This window comes from Lagenorhynchus albirostris, chromosome 8, assembly GCF_949774975.1.
Source record: "Lagenorhynchus albirostris chromosome 8, mLagAlb1.1, whole genome shotgun sequence".
NCBI lineage: Eukaryota > Metazoa > Chordata > Mammalia > Artiodactyla > Delphinidae > Lagenorhynchus > Lagenorhynchus albirostris.
The window spans coordinates 32,051,761-32,074,235 of NC_083102.1; the positions used below are offsets into that span (position 1 = coordinate 32,051,761).

A 22,475-nucleotide genomic window follows, 5' to 3' on the forward strand; every position below is an offset into this window, starting at 1 on the left:
CAACCATTAGCCAGAATCATCAAGAAAAAGAGGGAGAGGACTCAAATCAATAAAATTAGAAATGAAAAAGGAGAAGTTACAACAGACACTGCAGAAATACAAAGCATCCTAAGAGACTACTACAAGCAACTCTATGCCAATAAAATGGACAACCTGGAAGAAATGGACAAATTCTTAGAAAGGTTTAGCCTTCCAAGACTGAACCAGGAAGAAATAGAAAATATGAACAGACCAATCACAAGTAATGAAATTGAAACTGTGATTAAAAATCTTCCAACAAACAAAAGTCCAGTACCAGATGGCTTTACAGGTGAATCGTACCAGACCTTTAGAGAAGAGCTAACACCCATCCTTCTCAAACTCTTCCAAAAAACTGTGGAGGAAGGAACACTCCCAAACTCATTCTATGAGGCCACCATCACCCTGATACCAAAACCAGACAAAGACACTACAAAAAAAGGAAATTACAGACCAATATCACTGATAAATATAGACAAAAATCCTCAACAAAATACTAGCAAACAGAATCCAACAACACATCAAAAGGATCATACACCATGATCAAGTGGGATTTTTCCCAGGGATGCAAGGATTCTTCAGTATAGCAAACTAATCAATGTGAAACACCATGTTAACAAACTGAAGAATAAAAACTATGTGATCATCTCAATAGATGCAGAAAAAGCTTCTGACAAAATTCAACACCCATTTATGATAAAAGCTCGCCAGAAAGTGGGCATAGAGGGAACCTACCTCAACATAATAAAGGCCATATATGACAAACCCACAGCAAACATCATTCTCAATGGTGAATAACTGAAAGCATTTCCTCTAAAATCAGGAACAAGACAAGGATGGCCACTCTCAACACTATTATTCAACATAGTTTTGGAAGTCCTAGCCACGGCAGTCAGAGAAGAAAAAGAAATAAAAGGAATCCAAATTGGAAAAGAAGAAGTAAAACTGTCATTGTTTGCAGATAACATGATACTATACATAGAGAATCCTAAAGATGCTACCAGAAAACTACTAGAGCTAAAGAATGCATTTGGTAAAGTTGCAGGATACAAAATTAATGCACAGAAATCTCTTGCATTCCTATACACTAATGATGAAAAACCTGAAAGAGAAATTAAGGAAACACTCCCATTTACCATTGCAACAAAAAGAATAAAATACCTAGGAATAAACCTATCTAGGGAGACAAAAGACTTGTATGCAGAAAACTATAAGACACTGATGAAATAAATTAAATATGATACCAACAGATGGAGAGATATACCATGTTCTTGGATTGGAAGAACCAATATTGTGAAAATGACTATACTACCCAAAGCAATCTACAGATTCAATGCAATCCCTATCAAATTACCAATGGTGTTTTTTGCGGAACTAGAACAAAAAATCTTAAATTTTTTATGGAGACAGAAAAGACCCCAAATAGCCAAAGCAGTCTTGAGGGTAAAGAACGGAGCTGGAGGAATCAGACTCCCTAACCTCAGAATATATTACAAAGCTACAGTAATCGAGACAGTATGGTACTGGCACAAAACCAAAACATAGATCAATGGAACAAGATAGAAAGCCCAGAGATAAACCCATGCACCTATAGTCAACTAATCTATGACAAAGGAGGCAAGGATATACAATGGAGAAAAGACAGTCTCTTCAATAAGTGGTGCTGGGAAAACTGGACAGCTACATGTAAATGAATGAAATTAGAACATTCCCTAACACCATACACAAAAATAAACTCAAAATGGATTAGAGACCTAAATGTAAGACCGCACACTATTAAACTCTTAGAGGAAAACATAGGAACAACACTCCTTGACATAAATCACAGCAAGATCTTTTTTGATCCACCTCCTAGAGTCATGGAAATAAAAACAAAAATAAACAAATGGGATCTAATGAAACTTAAAAGCTTTTGCACAGCAAAGGAAACCATAAACAAGACGAAAAGACAACCCTCAGAATGGGAGAAAATATTTGCAAATGTATCAACGGACAAAGGATTAATCTCCAAAATATATAAACAGCTCATGCAGCTCAATATTAAAAAAACAAACAACCCAATCCAAAAATGGGCAGAAGACCTAAATAGACATTTCTCCAAAGAAGACATACAGATGGCCAAGAAGCACATGAAAAGATGCTCAACATCACTAATTATTAGAGAAATGCAAATGAAAACTACAATGAGGTATCACCTCACACCAGTAAGAATGGGCATCATCAGAAAATCTACAAACAGCAAACGCTGGAGAGGGTGTAGAGAAAAGGGAACCCTCTTGCACGGTTGGTGGGAATGTAAATTGATTCAGCCACTATGGAGAACAGTATGGAGGTTCCTTAAAAAACTAAAAATTGAACTACCATATGATCCAGCAATCCCACTACTGGGCATATACCCAGAGAAAAAAACATAATTCCAAAAGACACATGCACCCCAATGTTCATTGCAGCACTGTTTACAATAGCCAGGTCATGGAAGCAGCCTAAATGCCCATAACAGACGAATGGATAAAGAAGAAGTGGTACATATATACAATGGAATATTACTGAGCCATAAAAAGGAATGAAATTGGGTCATTTGTTGAGACGCAGATGGATCTAGTGACTGTCATACAGAGTGAAGTAAGTCAGAAAGAGAAAAACAAATATCATATATTAACGCATATATGTGGAACCTAGAAAAATGGTACAGATGAACCAGTTTGCAGAGCAGAAACTGAGACACAGATGTAGAGAACAAACGTATGGACACTAAGGGGGGAAAGCGGCGGGGGCGTTGGTGGTGGTGGTGGAATGAATTGGGCGATTGGGATTGACATGTATACACTGATGTGTATAAAATAGATGACTAATAAGAATCTGCTGTATAAAAAAATAAAATAAAATTCAAGAATTAAAAAAACCCACATTTCTTCACTAGAGGGTGCTGTGTAAGCATTCAATACTTTTAAGAGTGTAAACTCCCTTATATTTATTTATTTGCTGGAAAATTGGATTTTCAGATCCCCTGATTTCTGAAAAGCTTTCATGTTTCTTTACTTTCAAAACAACACTGATGGTATTATGTATGGTAAATTTCATGGCTTTGAAGAACTGTTAAGGGCAGCATTGACACAGTTTCTTTTTTTCCTCCTCTGTAGGAGACTTATGACTCCCATCATGTATGCTGCACGGAATGGTCACCCTCAGGTTGTTGCTCTCCTTGTTGCTCATGGAGCAGAAGTTAATACCCGGGATGAGAATGGCTATACTGTGAGAACCGATTGTACAGTGTTCCTTTTTATCTCTAGGATGTTAATATCTTATTATCAGTAGTCCACAAGGGAGGTTTTTTAAGAAGTAAAAATTATAGAAGGGCTGGGATGTAATTGCTGTTCAGTGAAGAAAAGCAACAGCTTAAATGGGAAAAAAGAAATTATCTGTTTCTCTTGGTCCTCACCCTTGACACAAGAAATTGTAACACACTACAAAGCCTGGATTCTGGAATACAAATGGAATTCTTTTTTATAGAAACCAGTTCTGTGATTGGCAGATAAATCGTTTTATTCTATAACATCACTTGTCTGTGTAAAACATTATTTGGTCTTACAAAATCAGTGAACACTGGCAGTCTGCTTTGCAATTACAACTTTGGAAATAGGTTTACATTTTATTGTGAAATGATGAGATTGCATCATTCCATTAATTAACCATGTTCACTTTTTTATTGTGCCATAAATACTGTTGAAAAGTTTTCCCTTCTGTGTCATATACACTCCCTCTCTTTAAACAGTCTTCTTTTTTTCCCCCTACTTACAGGCTTTAACATGGGCAGCACATCAGGGTCATAAAAATGTAGTTTTGAAGTTGCTTGAACTTGGAGCTAATAAAATGATACAAACCAAAGATGGAAAGACACCAAGTGAGATTGCAAAAAGAAATAAACATCTAGAGGTATCCTGTTATTAAACTAATTTTTCTTAGCCTATATTATTGTTTGTAAAACTTCTGTTTTGTTAGAACTCACTACTAAAATAATAGTATATCTGGCTATTATTAAATGTTTCAATGTGTAATTTTCTTCCAGCCAGGTAATGAAAACTTTATATTACTAGAATATTTATCTTTCACTAAATAAGAGGAATTTATAATGTGGTAATTTAAAAACTATATAAAGGGATAATAAAGTCTTATCTAGAAATAAAATTATCTAGAAATAAAATTGTAATAGACTTTAAATGTTTATTTAAACATTTCCAACTGGTTCCGGTTTTCAAAAATTAATTAGTGTATTGACAGTAAAATTTCAAAATTTGCACATGTAATTAAACTATTGTTTTAAAATTTTAATTAATACATATTAAACAATTTAAAAATTAAATCCTTTAAGCTACATTTACCTCTGTACATTTGACAAGGTATGTAATAAATTGATAACACGCTTGGGTATATGATTTACAATCATTCAGATCTTAAAGTCAGTAATAAATATTTGCCATACATTAAATTATTGATGTAAACTTTTGGTCTGAATATTAAAGCCTTCAGCCAAAGGTGTGTAATTTCTAAGCAAGGATCAAATATAGTACAACTGTAAATCTAAGTTATATAGTTCAAGATCTTCTAAAACTGAGTTTCTGAATTTGAAAACTTGTAACATTCCAAAGGTTCCATCATATAATACTCAGACCATGCCAGTTTTGTTGCATGTAAAATAACTTCCTCTATTTTTTTATTATTATTTTTTTTTGCGGTACGTGGGCCTCTCACTGTGTAGCCTCTCCCGTTGCGGAGCACAGGCTCCGGACGCGCAGGCTCAGCGGCCATGGCTCATGGGCCCAGCCGCTCCGCGGCATGTGGGATCCTCCCGGACCGGGGCACAAACCCGTGTCCCCTGCATTGGCAGGTGGACTCTCAACCACTGTGCCACCAGGGAAGCCCCACTTCCTCTATTTTTAAGCAGCCTATAAACATGCCTATCATTTTATAACTCAGATCTACATTTCCAAAATTATTCTAGTGTAAATGCTAATCACTGAAGCCCTGTGAAACTTTAAAAAGAAATTAACAGTTTTTCTACTAAGCTTTGGAAATTTGAAAACTTTTAATTAATATACTGCATCATTAAATTTAGGGTAGATGACAGTGAATTTGACATACTAAGAAATTTATGAACATCAAAGATTATTTTGAGTCATAAAGTGTTTCTTGAAGTGAGATTTGATTTTGTATCCTGGCTGATTATATGACTTAAACTTGGCTTGCTAAAAAGAACTAAGAAGTTTGAAAGCTAAGAAATTTCACATCTCTTTAAGGTGTACAGTTGAGATTTGTGTACCTTAGTCGTGCTTCTTACTCTCTCTATATAAAAATGTATTTAGGGCTTCCCTGGTGCCGCAGTGGTTGAGAGTCCGCCTGCCGATGCAGGGGACACAGGTTCGTGCCCCGGTCTGGGAAGATCCCACATGCCGCGGAGCGGCTGGGCCCGTGAGCCATGGCCGCTGAGCCTGCGCGTCCGGAGCCTGTGCTCCGCAACGGGAGAGGCCACAACAGTGAGAGGCCTGCATACCGCAAAAGAAAAAAAAAAAAGTATTTAAAATACTTAGTCTTTCTGATTCACTTACCAAAATGGAATTTTTCGTTTTGTTTTATATCTTGTTGAAAATATTATATTAATTACTATCTTGCTTTAATTTTTACTGTAACTTTTTTCAGATCTTCAACTTTCTTTCCTTGACTTTAAATCCTTGGGGAGGAAAGCTTCAACAGCTAACTAAAGAAGAGACTATTTGTAAACTATTGAGAACAGATTCTGATAAAGATCACATATTTAGGTAATGTAGCATGTTTCTGTTCAACACAATACCTATAAATGAGTAAAAATTGTGCATGTTTTTTATTACTTATAGTAAATGTGATGACTTATTTAAAATATATATTTTAAACTTTTACAAGCATTTAAAAATATTACTTAGAAATGTCTGAATTTTAAGTGCTTTGTTCTCCAGAATTTTAGAAAAATTTGATATACATGTACTAACAGTAATGAGAATAATTTTTTACTTTAAATAAAATATCAACAATACAATTTTTTTCTAAAAGGTTCTAAGATTATATTTTTGTTAGTGTTCAAACTAGATTGCAGCTTGCTCTCTAATTCTTTATAGCAGATTTCTGATTTTATAAGCTAAAAATAAAAAGACGTTTTTTCCCCTGAACACAGTTGTTCAGTACATGGCCACAGCATTATCCTCTACTTACGTACATTTAAAATAGTTAGTAAATTTTTACTTCCTACAATTAAAGAGATTTTCACGTACAGACCGCTCACAAGGAATACAGCTGACGCTTGAACAATTCCAGGGGTTAGGGGCGCTGACCCTGCCCTTGGAAAATCTGTATCCAAGGTTCCTCCATCTCTGCAGTTCCACATCTGCGGATTCAACTAACCACGATTGTGTAGTACTATAGTATTTACTATTGAAAAAACTCCATGTGTAAGTGGGTCTGCACAGTTCAAGCTGTGTTGTTTAGGCGTCAGTTGTATAAATACTGGCAAATATTTTCCTTCTTAGGAAAAATGAGCTTCATTTTACTATCACCATTTTCTCTGTTTACTTAAATCTTCACTCAGGAAACCTTTCTTATTCCTTTGTATAACATAGGTCTAGTGGCTAAATTTGCAAATATAGGCATACCTCAGAGATATCGGGGTTCAGTTCCAGACCACCACAATAAAGCAAATATCACAATAAAGTGAGTTACGCAAATTTAAAAGTTATGTTTACACCATACTGTAGTCTATTAAGTGTGCGATAGCATTCTGTCTACAAAAACAATGTACATATATTAATTAAAAAATACTTTATTGCTAAAAAATGGTAACCATCATCTGAGCCTTCAGCAAGTTGTAATAGCAACATCAAGAATCACCATAACAAATATAATAATGAAAAAGTTTGAAATATTTCAAGAATTACCGAAGTGTGACACAGATACACAAAGTGAGCAGATACCATTGGAGAAATGACACCAGTAGACTTAGTTGACATAGGGTTGTCACAAACCTTCAATTTGTAAAAAGGTCTGCAGATAAAGCAATAAAGCAAAGCACAGTAAAACGACATATGCCTGTATATTCTACATAGATGCATGCTTACTCATTCTTATTCTCATTTTCTCTCTGCATCATAAATATATATTTATTATTTGTGCACTGATAGTCTGTTCTGAAATTGACATTGCTATAAATATATATAGTTCATATACAGCATTTGGAGATCTGGAAATATTTTTACATGGTCTTGGACTTGAACATATGACAGATTTACTGAAGGTAAGATTTTGTTTAAGCTATGGTGAGTTATGTATGCATGTTTATTTGTTGGTTAACATAACATTAAATATTAATTCATAAGCATGCTTATGAAGGGGTGACAGATGTACTTTTCTCCATAACTTGTAGTATTGATACATCCCATTTTAAAATTACAAGCATTGTGAAAATTTATTATTATAGAAATTTACATAAATTAGAATCTGGCTTTTACCCACTGCCCAAAGCATCACAGAACTCCTTGTACATCTAAGCCCTTAGTCTGTTTTTGCAGTTGCTGATCTTTGTGTATAGAATATTAGAAGCATGATTTTAAACCAAACAAACCAGGTATCAGATTCTTGCTCTAATGATTATTAACTGAAATATGTTACTTAAATCTCCTTTTTTTTCATAAGGATGGTAATACCTAGTGTAGGATTGTCATAAATATTAAATTAGATCATATGTGAAGCACTGTTGTAGGTATTTTAGGCATGCATTATGGGATTTGAGCAGATGACAGTTATCAGCCATTTAGCTGATACTGCAGCAGTAAAGCACTATTTAAGACAGGCTCTCCTTAAGAATATGCACATTCATTTAGGCAGTTTAGAATAGGGTTTCATTGTACAATCGTGAAACTTCCTATTTGAGAAATATTCAGTAAAACCAAATTTTATTAATATTATACAATTATAAATTTTAAAAATTCATAAAACAATTTCTGTCAAATTTTATAGAGCTGTTTTCTTTTTATGTAAGCAAATATAAGTTGTAATACTTTTTTCTGAATCTGGGAAACCAGTTATGTTTATATTTTTTTTAGTAATTATACATATTATTATACTCATTACTATCTACCCAGTAGTTGAAAGTTTTTAGGCGGGTAGCATATAACTGATTAACTTATATGTACAGTTGCCTACTTCCCCTTCTACTATTTCATTTATATAGAAAGGTGGCATTTTTTTCTTTTCTACAGGAAAGGGATATAACTTTAAGACATCTTTTGACCATGACGAAAGATGAGTTTACAAAGGTTAGTATCAATTTCAAAAACTCCAGACATTATCTTTCATATTTTTAATAGTTTGAATCCTTTTATTTTCTATTTAAAAAATCCTACAGCTATAGACTGTGAGTGATCTTTTGCTAGGTTCCTCATTAGATATGATTATGGATAACCATATCTAAAATCTTCCATTCCAATATTAAGTTGCCTTAGGAATATTTAAAGACTTACTTAAAAGCTTTTGCACAGCAAAGGAAACCGTAAACAAGATGAAAAGACAACCCTCAGAATGGGAGAAAATATTTGCAAATGAAGCAGCTGACCAAGGATTAATCTCCAAAATTTACAAGCAGCTCATGCAGCTCAATATGAAAAAAACAAACCAATCCAAAAATGGGCAGAAGACCTAAATAGACATTTCTCCAAAGAAGATATACAGATTGCCAACAAGCACATGAAAGGATGCTCAGCATCACTAATCATTAGAGAAATGCAAATCAAAACTACAATGACATATCAGCTCACACCGGTCAGAGTGGCCATCATCAAAAAATCTGTAAACAATAAATGCTGGAGAGGGTGTGGAGAAAAGGGAACTCTCTTGCACTGTTGGTGGGAATGTAAATTGATATAGCCACTATGGAGAACAGTATGGAGGTTCCTTAAAAAACTACAAATAGAACTACCATATGACCCAGCAATCCCACTACTGGGCATATACCCTGAGAAAACCATAATTCAAAGAGTCATGTACCAAAATGTTCATTGCAACTCTATCTACAATAGCCAGGAGATGGAAGCAACCTACGTGTGCATCGACAGATGAATGGATAAAGAAGATGTGGCACATATATACAATGGAATATTACTCAGCCATAAAAAGAAATGAAATTGAGTTATTTGTGGTGAGGTGGATGGACCTAGAGTCTGTCATACAGAGTGAAGTAAGTCAGAAAGAGAAAAACAAATACCATATGCTAACACATATATATGGAATCTAAAAAAAAAAATGGTTATGAAGAACCTAGGGGCAGGATGGGAATAAAGACACAGACCTACTAGAGAATGGACTTGAGGACATAGGGAGGGGGAAGGGTAAGCTGGAACAAAGTGAGAGAGTGGCATGGACATACATACACTACCAGATGTAAAATAGATAGCTAGTGGGAAGCAGCCACATAGCACAAGGAGATCAGCTCAGTGCTTTGTGACCACCTAGAGGGTTGGGATAGGGAGGGTGGGAGGGAGGGAGACCCAAGAGGGAAGAGATATGGGGACATATGTATATGTACAACTGATTCACTTTGTTATAAAGCAGAAACTAACACACCATTGTAAAGCAATACACTCCAATAAAGATGTTAAAAAAAAAGAATAAAGACTTAGAGTTGTTTTTTTTCATTCAGATTAGTTATGACATCTCAACTAAAACTGGTGGTTTATTTCTAAACATGAAATAGATCTGTAAAACAGTATAAAACAGGTTACTTAGAAATATGATGTGGTTTTTTGTACATGTGGGTATAAACGTGTTCTTCAAATACTGCCTTTTGCTAGGTTCTCAAAATGACCAAGACTTATTATTTTGCTAATGAGTAGTATTAAGTAACAATTTGAAAATAGCTGTGGGAAATATCAGAGATACTTTAATAAGTAGGATACATAAAAAGGAATGATCTTCCTGTATGAGCACATTGGAAACTTGAAATCTTTACCATCACTGAAAATCAAACCATACTACTACTTAGCTAAATCCAGGATAGAAAATTTAGTTAATTCTAAAGGTAGAACATAGACAAAAAGAAGACTTAATTCTCACTTAATCAGTGATAACATTTTAAATAATATTTTGAAGGGAAAATTGTTTTACTCTGGTTTTCTGGAAACATTATATATTAAAATCTAGTAATTTGTTTTTAGAATCCATCACAATTGTTATATAATGCAAAAAATTGACTATAGTCACTATATATCTAAATATTTTAGTGATGTAACCTAGTCAGTCCAGTTACAAGCAAACTTGTATATTTTTCAGTATGGTTTTATTCCAATATGTATCTATTTTTTTCAAGATGTTAATTAATCAAGTAGAAAACTTCTTCAGTAATTTTGTATATTGTTCAAGTATGACTACCTTATTGTACTTTAAAATCATTTCTACTTAGAATGGAATTACCAGTAGAGATCAGCAGAAAATTATGGCTGCTCTTAAAGAACTAGAGGTAGAAGAGATAAAATTTGGAGAATTACCTGAAGTGGCAAAGTTGGAAATCAGGTAAAATTAACCTACTGGTTTACATTAATATGTTTAGAACCAACTTTCTTTTTTAATTGAATTTTGATAATGTCCAAGTTATTTTACTTAATACCATCATTTTGGCAGGGATATGGATAGTTCATTTTGCGATATATTGTGTTCTGAAGTAGAAATTACTTTATAAAGTCAGTTTTTACCAAGAAGCAAAACTAATGCATCTTCTTAACTCACATAGAAATATTTTTGTTGTGTTTTTCCATTGCATTTTGTTAAATGAGTTAATTAAAAGATCCCATGCTTTTCATAGTGTAGCTCTTACTCTCTTTAAATCTTTATATAAATGTCAGATTGAAGATTCAGAGGGTAATATTTTTGCTTAGGGCAATAAGAAAGCATTTCTCATGTACTCAGCTCTATTTTCAGCCTTATTCTTTATGAAATTATGTTATCAATATATAAAGTTCATTTCAATATTATAAACTTGTCAAACACTGATTAGTAGCAATATTAGTAATCTAAAATTTATTTTGAAAATAATGGTATTTGTTTTTTTAAACATATTGTGGAACAGTAAATGATTTTTTTAACTTTATTTGAAATAATTTTAGATTCACAAGAAATTGCAGAGACGTACAGAAAGGTTCTATGTACCCTTCATCCAGTGTCACCCAGCATACCCAGTTATCTTGCATAACTATAGTACAATATCAAAACCAGAAACTGACATTTTTCTGGTTTATATTTCATTAGTTATACACGTGCTCATTTGTGTGTGTGTGTGTGCGTGTGTATAGCTCTATGCAATTTTGTCATGTGTGTAGCTTCTCATAACCACTGCCACAATCAATATACTTACCATACCATCACCACAATGCTACCACATACTACCCCTTCATAGCTCCCACCACCCCTCCCCCATCCCTAAAACTAGCAATCGATAATTTGTTATCCATCTTTAAAATGATGTTATTTCATGAATGTTACATAAATGCAATCATACAGTACGTATCCATTTTTGATTGGCTTTATTCAGTCAGCCCAATTTCCTTGAAGTTCATCCAAGTCTATAAAATATAATACTTACAAGTGCAGTAGTATAGTGTAGCCTGCCTAACACTAACATTGCAACTATGAGAAACATTAATTAAACATAGGAATAATAAGTTTCCACACCATTTTAAAATTTAGATAAGTCTTCTAGGGGATAATTTAGATGATCCAGATTTCTTTAAAAATGTTATTGCAAAATTATTTCCCTTTCTCTAACTGTATCTCCTTTTAACAAGATGATCTATATTCAAAATAATGCCTCATCATTGTTTCAAAATAACATTGCATCTCTTAAATATTTAAGTACATTGTAAAGGATTTCAGTTGTGAGGACTTAAATCAGCAAACTTTGAATCTCTTTGTTCATTTTCTTTACTTTCTAATTTATTGCTTCTATGAAGGAATATTCTGAGTTCTACATTACTGAATTGCAAATTAAATTTTTTAATATAACTTATTTGTATGATATCAGAGTTAGCTCTATGAATTTTCATTGTTGAGATTTAATAGACTTAAAGAATGTACAGAATCCTGAATGGTTCACTTATTAAAACTGCTGAATTTTTTAAAAAATAAAACTGGCGGACATATATTTCAGGAATTTGACCTTGTTATTAAATCACAGACTTTGTTTACATGCTGTTATGGAAAAGGTTTTACTTCCCATTTGTTCAAAGTCATTCTTTAAAGAAGAAATTAGTCATTAAGTCATAAGAAAACTAACAGCAGGAAAAGTTGAACTGATTGATTATAATCTTCTGGTAATGTGACTTCAGCAATTTAGCTACTGATTTATTTTAAGATACTTTTCTTCTATGTGTTCAGTTTTATAAAATAGTCTGTTACAGGAACACACATGCACAGTACATTTACTTTTTTCTACAGTTGGCCTTAGTATGTTTTCAGAATTAGAGAATGCAATCTAAAAATACTAATAACCATTTCATTACTACTTTGAGATATTTTGAACACAAATATTAAGTTTCACCCATGTCTTGACATTTTCAGCAGTTTCTGCCCAGACCTTTTTTCTGAGCCTTTTTGATACCTACTTAAATGTATCAAAAGCATCTCAAAATTATGTCTACTTAGGAAATGATTTCTCCTCCAAAAAAATTTGTATAGATGCAAATTTTCACACAAAAAATACATTGTTCACATCTATTATAAATATTCATCTAATATAAACTTGGAAACTCTAAATATTTAAGGTGAATGGTTGGATTATATTACATCAGTATAATTATTTTATTCTGTTGTTTAAATTATTTTGAGATTTAATGTCATGGAAAAATATTCATAATAATATAAAAGGCAATATAAAACGGAGTGTGAGGTATAATGCCAGTTGTATATATTCATATGAAAAATACTAGAAGAAAATGTGTACTATAAGAAAATATTCTGTAAGAAAATATTACCAGTCATTATCTTTGGGTGATAAAAGTATTGGTAATTTTAGATTTTTCCAGATAGTCTACAGTGAGCACATAGTACTTCTGTTTGGAGTACCTTTATTTAAAGTATAAATTTTATCCTAATACTTAACTTCACATTTTTAAAATATGGCCTGTTGTTTCAGTCAACTTACACTTAGTTGTGCTGCAGTAACTAATAACTTCTGACTCTAAATAACTTACAGAAACAAAGTTTATTTCTTGATCGCCTATATCATGGATCAGGTGCAGTGAATCTCCTCCTCATTATTCTGAAAACAGGCTGGAGAAATAGCCCCACCTCGAACTGTTCAAAAGTTACATAGTCACTTCCAGTCATATTTTATTTGCCAAAGCAAGTCATATGGCCAAGCCTCTTGTAATCCTCTGGCAGAGAGAGACCTGGTAGTATTTGGCTCAGTAGAAAAGACATGACAATTTGATCAAATAATATAGTCTACCATACGTATGCCATATCTGCTTATTTTGAAATCCTTAAATAAGTACAAAATTATCAGGGCTGCCATGTAAAGGTATGTAGGTTGTACAGCTGTGGGGTGGGGGCTGGGCAGCCAGTCACACAGTGTATGATGAAAGGCACATTTTTGAGTTGTGTTTTTTATAATTTGCCTATCCATATTCAGTGGCCCTGAAAATTATACATCACAAGAAAGGTGTATATTTTCCTTTCATCCATTAAGATTATGTAATTTTGTTAATAATAGTATTTGCTTATTTGAACTGAGTTGTTAACTTAGTCTTCCTTGAGAATAAGAGCTTATAAGTTTATATTCCACATATATATGTGTGCTTTGACTATCTAGAATAACATACCTGCTATCATTTTGAATGACAGTTCTCAATGGATCTTAATTTCCTTAAGAATCATTACATAAAAAATATATAGGGCATTAATGAATTACTTATTCAAGTACTTATTTTTTCATTGATAATAAATAAAATTTGAGTAAAGAGCACTAAAATATAAGTTTTAAGTATACCTTATATAAACACTACATGGAAACAGAAAAATTAATACAAGTAATGACTGCTGTTGTTTCGACAGAAAAATATGTTCAAGTTCTGTTCTTTCTTGAGCAAAAAGCAGAAAGAAAATTAATAAAGAAGAATTATATTTATTTGGAAATGTTTTTATAAATACCACTTTTGCTAGATAGAACAAGAGCTTATCTAAATTTTTTTATTTCAATTTGCTTTTATAAAGCAGTCATCAGATACTTTTCATAGTTGGTGACTTGATTATATATATATTATATTTGTAAAGTTTAAAGTCTTTATTTTGTATAAACTGTTTATTTTTCAATCTAATAGCTAAGAAAAAAGATTTCTTTTAAATTAAAATACTATATAAAAGTCGTGTCTTAGAGAAAAGTTTGCTATTAAGGTTCATTAGAGGTTGTCCTTGCTTGCTTTTTATAATCTTTCCTCCTAGAAACAGCATGAAAGAAACTTTGTACAGTGTATAGTCAAAACTTCTACCTATAAGAATTTCATTTGGACTCAGAAGTAGCTTTTAGTCCCATTGTATTAGTTTTTGTGTGAATTTTTATTGTAATAGATACTGCTAAATAACTCTCCAGAAAGGTCATCTCACAAATTTGTCAACTCTTAATACTAATGATCTACCTAATTTTTGTCATTCCACTAGAATATAACGTCTTATTTTAATCCCATGTTTATTATCCATTTAAAATTTTCTTTTTTCTTTTCCTCTGAGTTACCTATTCTTATCCTTGGTCCCCTTTTCTATTTGGCTGTGTTAGTTTCTTTGTAGCTTTCACAATAAATTGGCTTCTGTCTTTGAAACTAATCTAGTCATCAGTATCTCTTCATTGTCTGAATCATTGGACTAATCCTAATTATTTAACATGCTTGACTTTTTTCCTCCATCTTGAATCTATTCCCTTCAATACCTTTCATAACAGACCTTAACTCCTGATTTTCTTTTTCTCAGGCTACTTTTCCTTTGATAGCTTTTTTCTTCTACCCCTATCAACTCTCCCCTCTTCACAATATGTATCTTTTTTCTTTGTGGTCCTCTCCATGACCATTGTTTTGATTTCTACTGGTGACCAAAATTATAGACATTTCTGATACTTCTGTGGTTTGTGCCTATATTCATAATTGCAGGAAAGACTGAAATTCTGTTAGAGGTTAGTGAAAATAAACATGTAATTTTTCCCCATGTAAGTTCATCAACTCCCCGAATTCTGTGTAGCCTCATGAGGCTGTGGACCCCAGGATAAGTACCTACAAGACTGACATTTCTACTTGCCACCTACATGTCTCATATCATTGTCATCATCATCATTATTAAGTTTGTTTAAATGCTATATATATACTAGACAGAATGCTAGGTGCTTTTCACATTGTTACCTCCTTCAGTCCTCCTGACACTCCTTTTACCTCAGTTCTACAGATACGGAAATATTTGGCTGAAGATTAGGTTTGCCCAAGATCATAAAGCTGTGGAAGCTGAATTCAGACTCAGGTCTTCCTGACACTAGAGACTGTGTTCTTAATTATTATGCTATATTGCTTTCTCTTCACCCCACTTCTTTCTCCACCACCCGCCCCCAAATTCACTTCCCTGCTTGGTAGTGCCATCTTCCACTGCAACCAAAGAACTTAGAATAACCCTAGACCTTTCCTTTTCTTTTACGTGCAATCCATCACCAACTTCTTCAGTTTATTCTCCTAAACATTTCTTAAACTAGTCTCCTAATTATTCTATTTCCACTTTTTGTTTTCCTTTAATCCACACCACTCCCCAAATAAACTTTCTCGTACGAAAATCTGATTTTCTACTTTCCTGTTTAAAATTCTTTAGTAACTGTACATTATCCAAAAGATAATATTCCATTCCTTAGCATGTCACGAAAGTTCCTTAAACAAGTGATCCTGTACAGCCTCCTTTCTTACGACTTTCCCATAATTGTGCTTTAGTTATACCTTGGAGACCTACTACCCCTGTTCTTTCGCACCTGCTATTCTCTCCGTCCAGAATCTCTTTTCTTCCTTACCTACCTGACAAACTTATTTTTAAGCTCCAGACTCAGTTCAAGTATGAACTCTATGAAGCATAACTAAATCCCTATTCCCATTATACTAGATTCATTATGTCTGAGTTTTAGATGTCTCAACTATAAACTACTGTTAATAACATCTACCTTACAGGAGATGTTGGGAAGAATTTAAAAAATAATAAATGTAAAATAACTAGTGCAGTGCCTTCACATAATAGACATTCAAATATTGGCACTTTTATGTTCCTTCTTCATATGTCCCTGTGAATAACAATGTTATAATTCTATGTCTGCTTCTCATCCTGAACTTTGAGATCCTCAAGATTGGATGCTTGGTTTTCTTTGTATGCTCAAAGTCTGTTTCAGTTGCTAATACAAAGTAACTATTCTACAAATATTTTTTTAAAGAATCTAATAAATGTTATGACTAGACATCGAATAACTAGCCAAGTAAAATGGAGTAAATTGTTCATATTAGTGATTCCTTTTTATTTCCTCTCTTTAGTGGTGATGAGTTCCTCAACTTTCTTCTGAAATTAAACAAACAGTGTGGCCATTTAATAACAGCTGTACAGAACATTATTACTGAGTTGCCTGTAAATTCTCAGAAGGTATTCTACAAGTTATTAAATGAAGTAAAGTATGAATGCTGGAGAACATTCCAGATAAGTTAATGATAACTCAGTAAACTGTAATGATCTGGTAAAACTGTGTCCTCTGTAAAATCACCTAAGATCTAAATAAGTCAATTTATTTAATATTACTTTTTTATACCAATTAATTGAAAAACTTTGTGTTCTAGCCCTCAAGAAAAGGAAAATGAGTCAGACCAAAAGTTAAACTGATCTGTGTATTGAACTTACCATTTGTTCTTAAAGGGAATTTAATTGTTTAAAATATAAAGTGACAGGAGACCCAAGTGAAAGTTGAAACAAAACAGTGTGTTGAGTGTTATTAAAAACCATTTCAATATAAGGATTTTTTAATGAAGGAAATTTTAAATAGAGAAAGTGTAAGTGACCTGTAAAAGCAAACTTGTAAAGTTTTTCATGTGATTTGGTTTTAGCTATTTGCATATAGTGAAAAATATTTAATGCACTTGTTTTCCTATGAGTTTTATATAACACTAATATGGGAATCATGTCATTCTTCAAACCTTCATGACTTTATTCACCATAAATATTTTTATTACTAATATTAGTCTCCATGGTGATATATATATATATTTAATAAATGCATTCAGGAAACTGATTTGACTATTTATATAAAAATACTGAGTTCTTTTGGTGTCAGGATTTATCCTGAATAAAAAAGTGCTTTTCAGTTATGTAATTTAATTTAATATTTGATACTGTTGTATACTTTTTGTGGATATAAAGTTGTGAAAAGTTGCTTTCCATTCTTTAAAATGTAACTTTTGAAAATATTAACAGATAGTACTAGAATGGGCTTCTCCCCGGAATTTTACTTCAGTTTGTGAAGAACTGGTTAGTAATGTTGAAGACTTGAGTGAAGAGGTCTGCAAACTAAAAGACTTAATTCAGAAGGTATTTAAATATTTAAAATTAAAAAGGGGGAAGATTATTTACAGCATAATATGTTAGACAATGAAGCAGTTCTGACGAGCAACTTAAGCTCCCACTAGACAGGTGGAGAAAGGACAGTTTTCAAAGGAAGAAATATACATAGGAAACAAACTTTGTTGGTCATTAATGAAATGCATACTGAAAGAACAGTGATATATCATTTTCATCCTATAAATTATCAGGGAATGTATTACCCTACCCATTACTGGTTATAGTTCATCAAACATAGTATTTTCATGTGAGACTGATGTCTAAACCACTTTCAAAAACAGTTTGGCAAGATGTGGCAAGGACCATAAAAATATTTGTATCTTTAATAGTACTAGTTTAATGATTCCAAAATTATATGTACGTAAATGTCCTATACGAGAATGATTTAATAAATTATGGTATAACCGTTTCTTATAATGATATACAGCCAGTTGAAAAATATAATGAAAAGAATATATCAACTTGTTAAAGAAGTTCTATTTCTAATTTTTATTTACATATATAAATGTGAATATAAAAAAACTACCAAAGATGAAATGTTATTAGCTCTGTTAATGAGGTAGGGTTGTGGATAAAATATTCCTTCTATTTTCTAGACTTTTTTTTTGGCTGCATTGGGTCTTTGTTGGGGCACACGGGCTTTCTTTAGTTGCGACAAGTGGGGGCTCCTCTTCGTTCTGGTGCACGGGCGTCTCATTGTGGTGGCTTCTCTTGTTGCGGAGCACGGGCTCTAGGTGCGTGGGCTTCAATAGTTGTGGCACATGGATTTAGTTGCTCTGCATCATGTGGGATCTTCCCCAGACCAGGGCTCGAACCTGTGTCCCCTGCATTGGCAGGTGGATTCTTAACCACTGCGCCACCAGGGAAGCCCCTTCTAGACTTTTTATGGTATCTTTTATAATTTAACTTTTTAAAAGAGTATGGGTTTTTGGTTCTTGTTCCTATACTCATATAGAAGTATGTATTTTGGTTTAAGGACAGGTGATTTTTTTCCCCCTTTAAGAAAACTGACTATAACAAAACCTAAGCTGCTAAAATAGAGAACTCTGTTGAAGGTAGATAATAAAGGGCAACACTTTCACTTGACTAAAGAACTCATTTCTGAGTCTCCACGTCTAATAAATATATTTGATATCGATAAAGTTTTTGTGAAATATCTGATGTGAACATTAGATTATGCGTTAAATTTTTATAGCATCAACCCATGTCATTTAATATTTTCATTAGTATTTTATCAAAAAAGTTATTTTCCTCAAAATAAACTTTATACATGTTCCAGGCAATTTGTCATTCTAGCTATTAACATGTTCAGTCAAAAGGAGTCTTTTTTAAAAATGAGCAGAAAATTGTGAAGCAAATTCTACAAAATTATAGGGGGATAAAGACATTTAAAATAGGACAAATGAGCAATATATTTCACATTTTTTGTAGATGATAACTCCTTTCCAGAGAAAGGCATCTTAGAAGTTGTATTATCTCTGACATTTATTCATTCAACAAACCTAAGGGTGCCTCCTGTATGTCAGGCAACTGTGCTACACATTAGTTTCCTAATTATTCTCTCTACTTCCACTTTGTGTTCCTTTAATACACAGCACTCCCCAAATGAACTTTCTCATGCAAAACTATGATTTTATACTTTCTGAACTTGCTGACAACACGAAAATTATAGCACCATTCATCTTCACTATATCTATCATCTAGAAGAATTGAAGGGAAATGGTATTGATTTTACTTATTAGCATGGTGTTTTTCATGGGGATGCAAGAGAAATTTGGAAGGATTTGTGTAAAGATACTTCCTGCAAAGCATCAACCTTTAATGTTTAGTGTAAGAAATTCCCTAAGACATCTTTGTCTCAGGATTGGTAATTATTTGTTTTCTCCAAGATGAACTAAAAACATCTGGGGAGGTGGGGTGGAAGATTAAGATGAAATTAGAGAGAGCACCCAGATTTTTCTTAAAGGGATGAAATTAAGAAACACTGCTTTCGGAGTGTAACTTTGACTTGAAAACATGAACAATTCAATCAGGTACCATAATATTTATTTTAATAAAAAGAGAAAATTTTCAGCTTTCTTTAGCTAAATGGAAGGTTGTTTTTCTTTGGTCTTTTCTACCTTGAATCTATACATTTCTGTGTAAGGACTGGCCTTGAAAACATATTCATTGGTTCATAATAACAGCAGATATAGTTCTTTGGGCAGGAACGTCTTAATTTTGGAGCAAGCCTGTGCATTGGGTTTTCTTTGGATTAGGCTTAAACAAGTAATAATCACCAAATAAGATATTATTTAGAGAACTATGAGGCTTCCAGATTTGGGAGTATGCTATCATGCCTGTTAAGCTTATGATATTTTAGAGTTTACCAATAATAACAGAAGGGATTTTTTAAAAGAAACATATGAGCTATCATAGATAAGTATATGGAGGTAACAAAGAGAGAGGGTGGGAGAGGTCAAGGCCAGACTCTAACACCACATCATTCTCTTTCAAACCAACACACTGACAGGCTCCTGTCAGAAAGGGTCATTCTAAGTAATTGGTTAATAAAAGGAATGACTGTCTCAGGATTCAGTAAATGGAGCATCAGTGTCAAAAAGGAATCTGTTGCTGAATGAAGCCATTTGGAAGTTAGACCAAGAATACAGTATTAATGAGATTGGCATTGAAGTCCATCTTCTACTATAAATTTGAAATTAATTTTGCAGGGTTTTTTAATTAAATATTTACACTGTAGATTTGAGAAGTAGTTATTTTTGCTAATGTTGAACGTATGTCACCACTCCAGCACAGGATGTTTCTAGTAAATATCACTCTGTAAATGTGCCTGATTCTTTTTATCTTTCAAGGATCTTTTGGTTTCTGCTCATTCTCCCTCTTCTGCCTCTCCCCAGCAACTATCTCCTCCCTCTCCCTCCCCCCTCCCCCCTCTCTCTCTCTCTCTCTCTCTCTCTCTCTCTCTCTCTCTCTCTCTCACACACACACACACACACACACACACACACACACACACACACACACACACACACACACACACGAGTTGAGAGGCCTTCTTTAGCAAGAAAGTTCTATGTATAGGAATTTAGAAACTGACTGGGTCATGTACTTTCATTGTTGAGACGTGCAAAAAGAACCACTGAAATTTTTGTTAACATTTGTTCCTGCGAATATATTTAAATAAAGGATTATACTTCTAGTATTAGCATCGAATCTTCTAGTTTCTGTTGAATTTCATGTACTGTAGGTATGCCATAACAATACCTTTTTTAATAAGGTTCACTTTTTTTGTAAGAAATCAGTTGATATTTAATACAAAGGGAAAAACGACTGTCGTTCCTTATAGGTAGAAATAGAAACTTTAACATTAAAGGAACTTTATCTCCTGACATAAAAACATGTTTTTAAAATGTAATAATCTATAGAAGCATTTATTTTTAATGTAAAACTAATAGTCTACTACAGTGGGATCCTGGTTGAAAGAAAGACTGTCTTTTAAGATTTTGAATCTTTACTTTAAATCTTCCACGGGAATCTTGCATTTAGGCTACATCTAAATCAAGTAATTAACATGGATATTTTGATATTTTTTAAAATCAAAGATATTTTTATTTTCACTGTACTGCACATTAACTTTTTCATTTTTCCCATACTAAACATTAGTTGCAAAATGAACGAGAAGATGATCCAACTCGTATACCGTTAACGGGAGAAGTATCTACATGGAATAGTAGACTTTTGAAGAGGACGGCTATCACCGTATGCGGATTTGGGTTTCTTCTTTTCATTTGCAAGCTAACTTTTCAGAGAAAATAACCCTAATATTTGTTTTGAGTAATTATGTATATCTTATTCACATTACCTAAAAATGTTGCTTTTAACTGTTTGTGGCACAGTATAACTACATTCTTAGCCAACACTCCATAGGAAAAATTATGATAGCTTACTGCAGAATGTTTTTCTTTAGAAAGTGGTTTGTCAGTTTGAGTTGACAATATAATTTGTTATATTTTTATGTTAACTTTGATCAAGCAGTAAATTATAAGTGATTCTTAAGTTTGATCCTATCCTATGACTCTAATAAATAACATTTAAAATAAATAAAAGTTTTATCTAATATTCTTTGACATTTATAAAAGTGTGTTCATTTGTCACAGTGAATCTTACACTATTTGTAAAGTGTTCATAAATTAGGAGCTTTCTTTTAGTTCTTATTTTTCCCTTCCATTATTATGTAATAAGGAATTTCTTATTTAGTTTTTTTAGTTATATATCATTATAAGGAAATTATTAACTTGAGAGTAGTTTAGAGAATGCAAAGTATAAAGATAAAATGTAAAATTTTTGAATTATGGATTAAAACCTAGGGAAAATATTTTAAATGTAAATTTTAAAAAGCAGAAAATTCAGAGAGTAGTGTGGAAAGCCTAAAGCACATTAGAATTTTTTATATAATGTACTTTTGGGAACATATGACATGTACCATGTGTAACATTCTTGAGGATGGTATGAAAGTGAATGGCATTTGGCGTATAATTTCTCATACCAATCTAAAGAAGTAATGCACGATTTCTTTGTGGGGCTTTTTTTTTCAAAATCAAAATAATAATATTCAGATTTTAAAAGTGAGGTTAATAAAAAGGCAGGCCTAATTTAGCAGGCAATATAGTAGTTAAATCTTGCTTGACGTAGTACCGTACCTAGAACAGATGCAGTTGATCTACAACTGGGATAACAGTGCTTTTAGCAGGGCTCTTTTTGACTGTCTCTTTCTAATCTCT

The 22,475-nt window shown here is 32.9% G+C and overlaps 1 protein-coding gene across 1 annotated transcript in view; it reads left to right on the forward strand.

Annotated features, from left to right (window-relative positions):
- The window catches only part of ASZ1 (ankyrin repeat, SAM and basic leucine zipper domain containing 1), a 79,744-nt gene extending 58,234 nt beyond the window's left edge, over nt 1–21,510 (forward strand). Inside the window, exons 5-13 of the mRNA XM_060156005.1 lie at nt 3,159–3,270; nt 3,817–3,951; nt 5,713–5,831; nt 7,258–7,333; nt 8,298–8,354; nt 10,493–10,602; nt 16,623–16,728; nt 17,551–17,664; nt 21,358–21,510. Of these exons, the coding sequence (XP_060011988.1) occupies nt 3,159–3,270; nt 3,817–3,951; nt 5,713–5,831; nt 7,258–7,333; nt 8,298–8,354; nt 10,493–10,602; nt 16,623–16,728; nt 17,551–17,664; nt 21,358–21,510 (982 nt within the window). The remainder of the gene's footprint in view (nt 1–3,158; nt 3,271–3,816; nt 3,952–5,712; nt 5,832–7,257; nt 7,334–8,297; nt 8,355–10,492; nt 10,603–16,622; nt 16,729–17,550; nt 17,665–21,357) is intronic.
- Nucleotides 21,511–22,475: the final 965 nt, after the last annotated feature.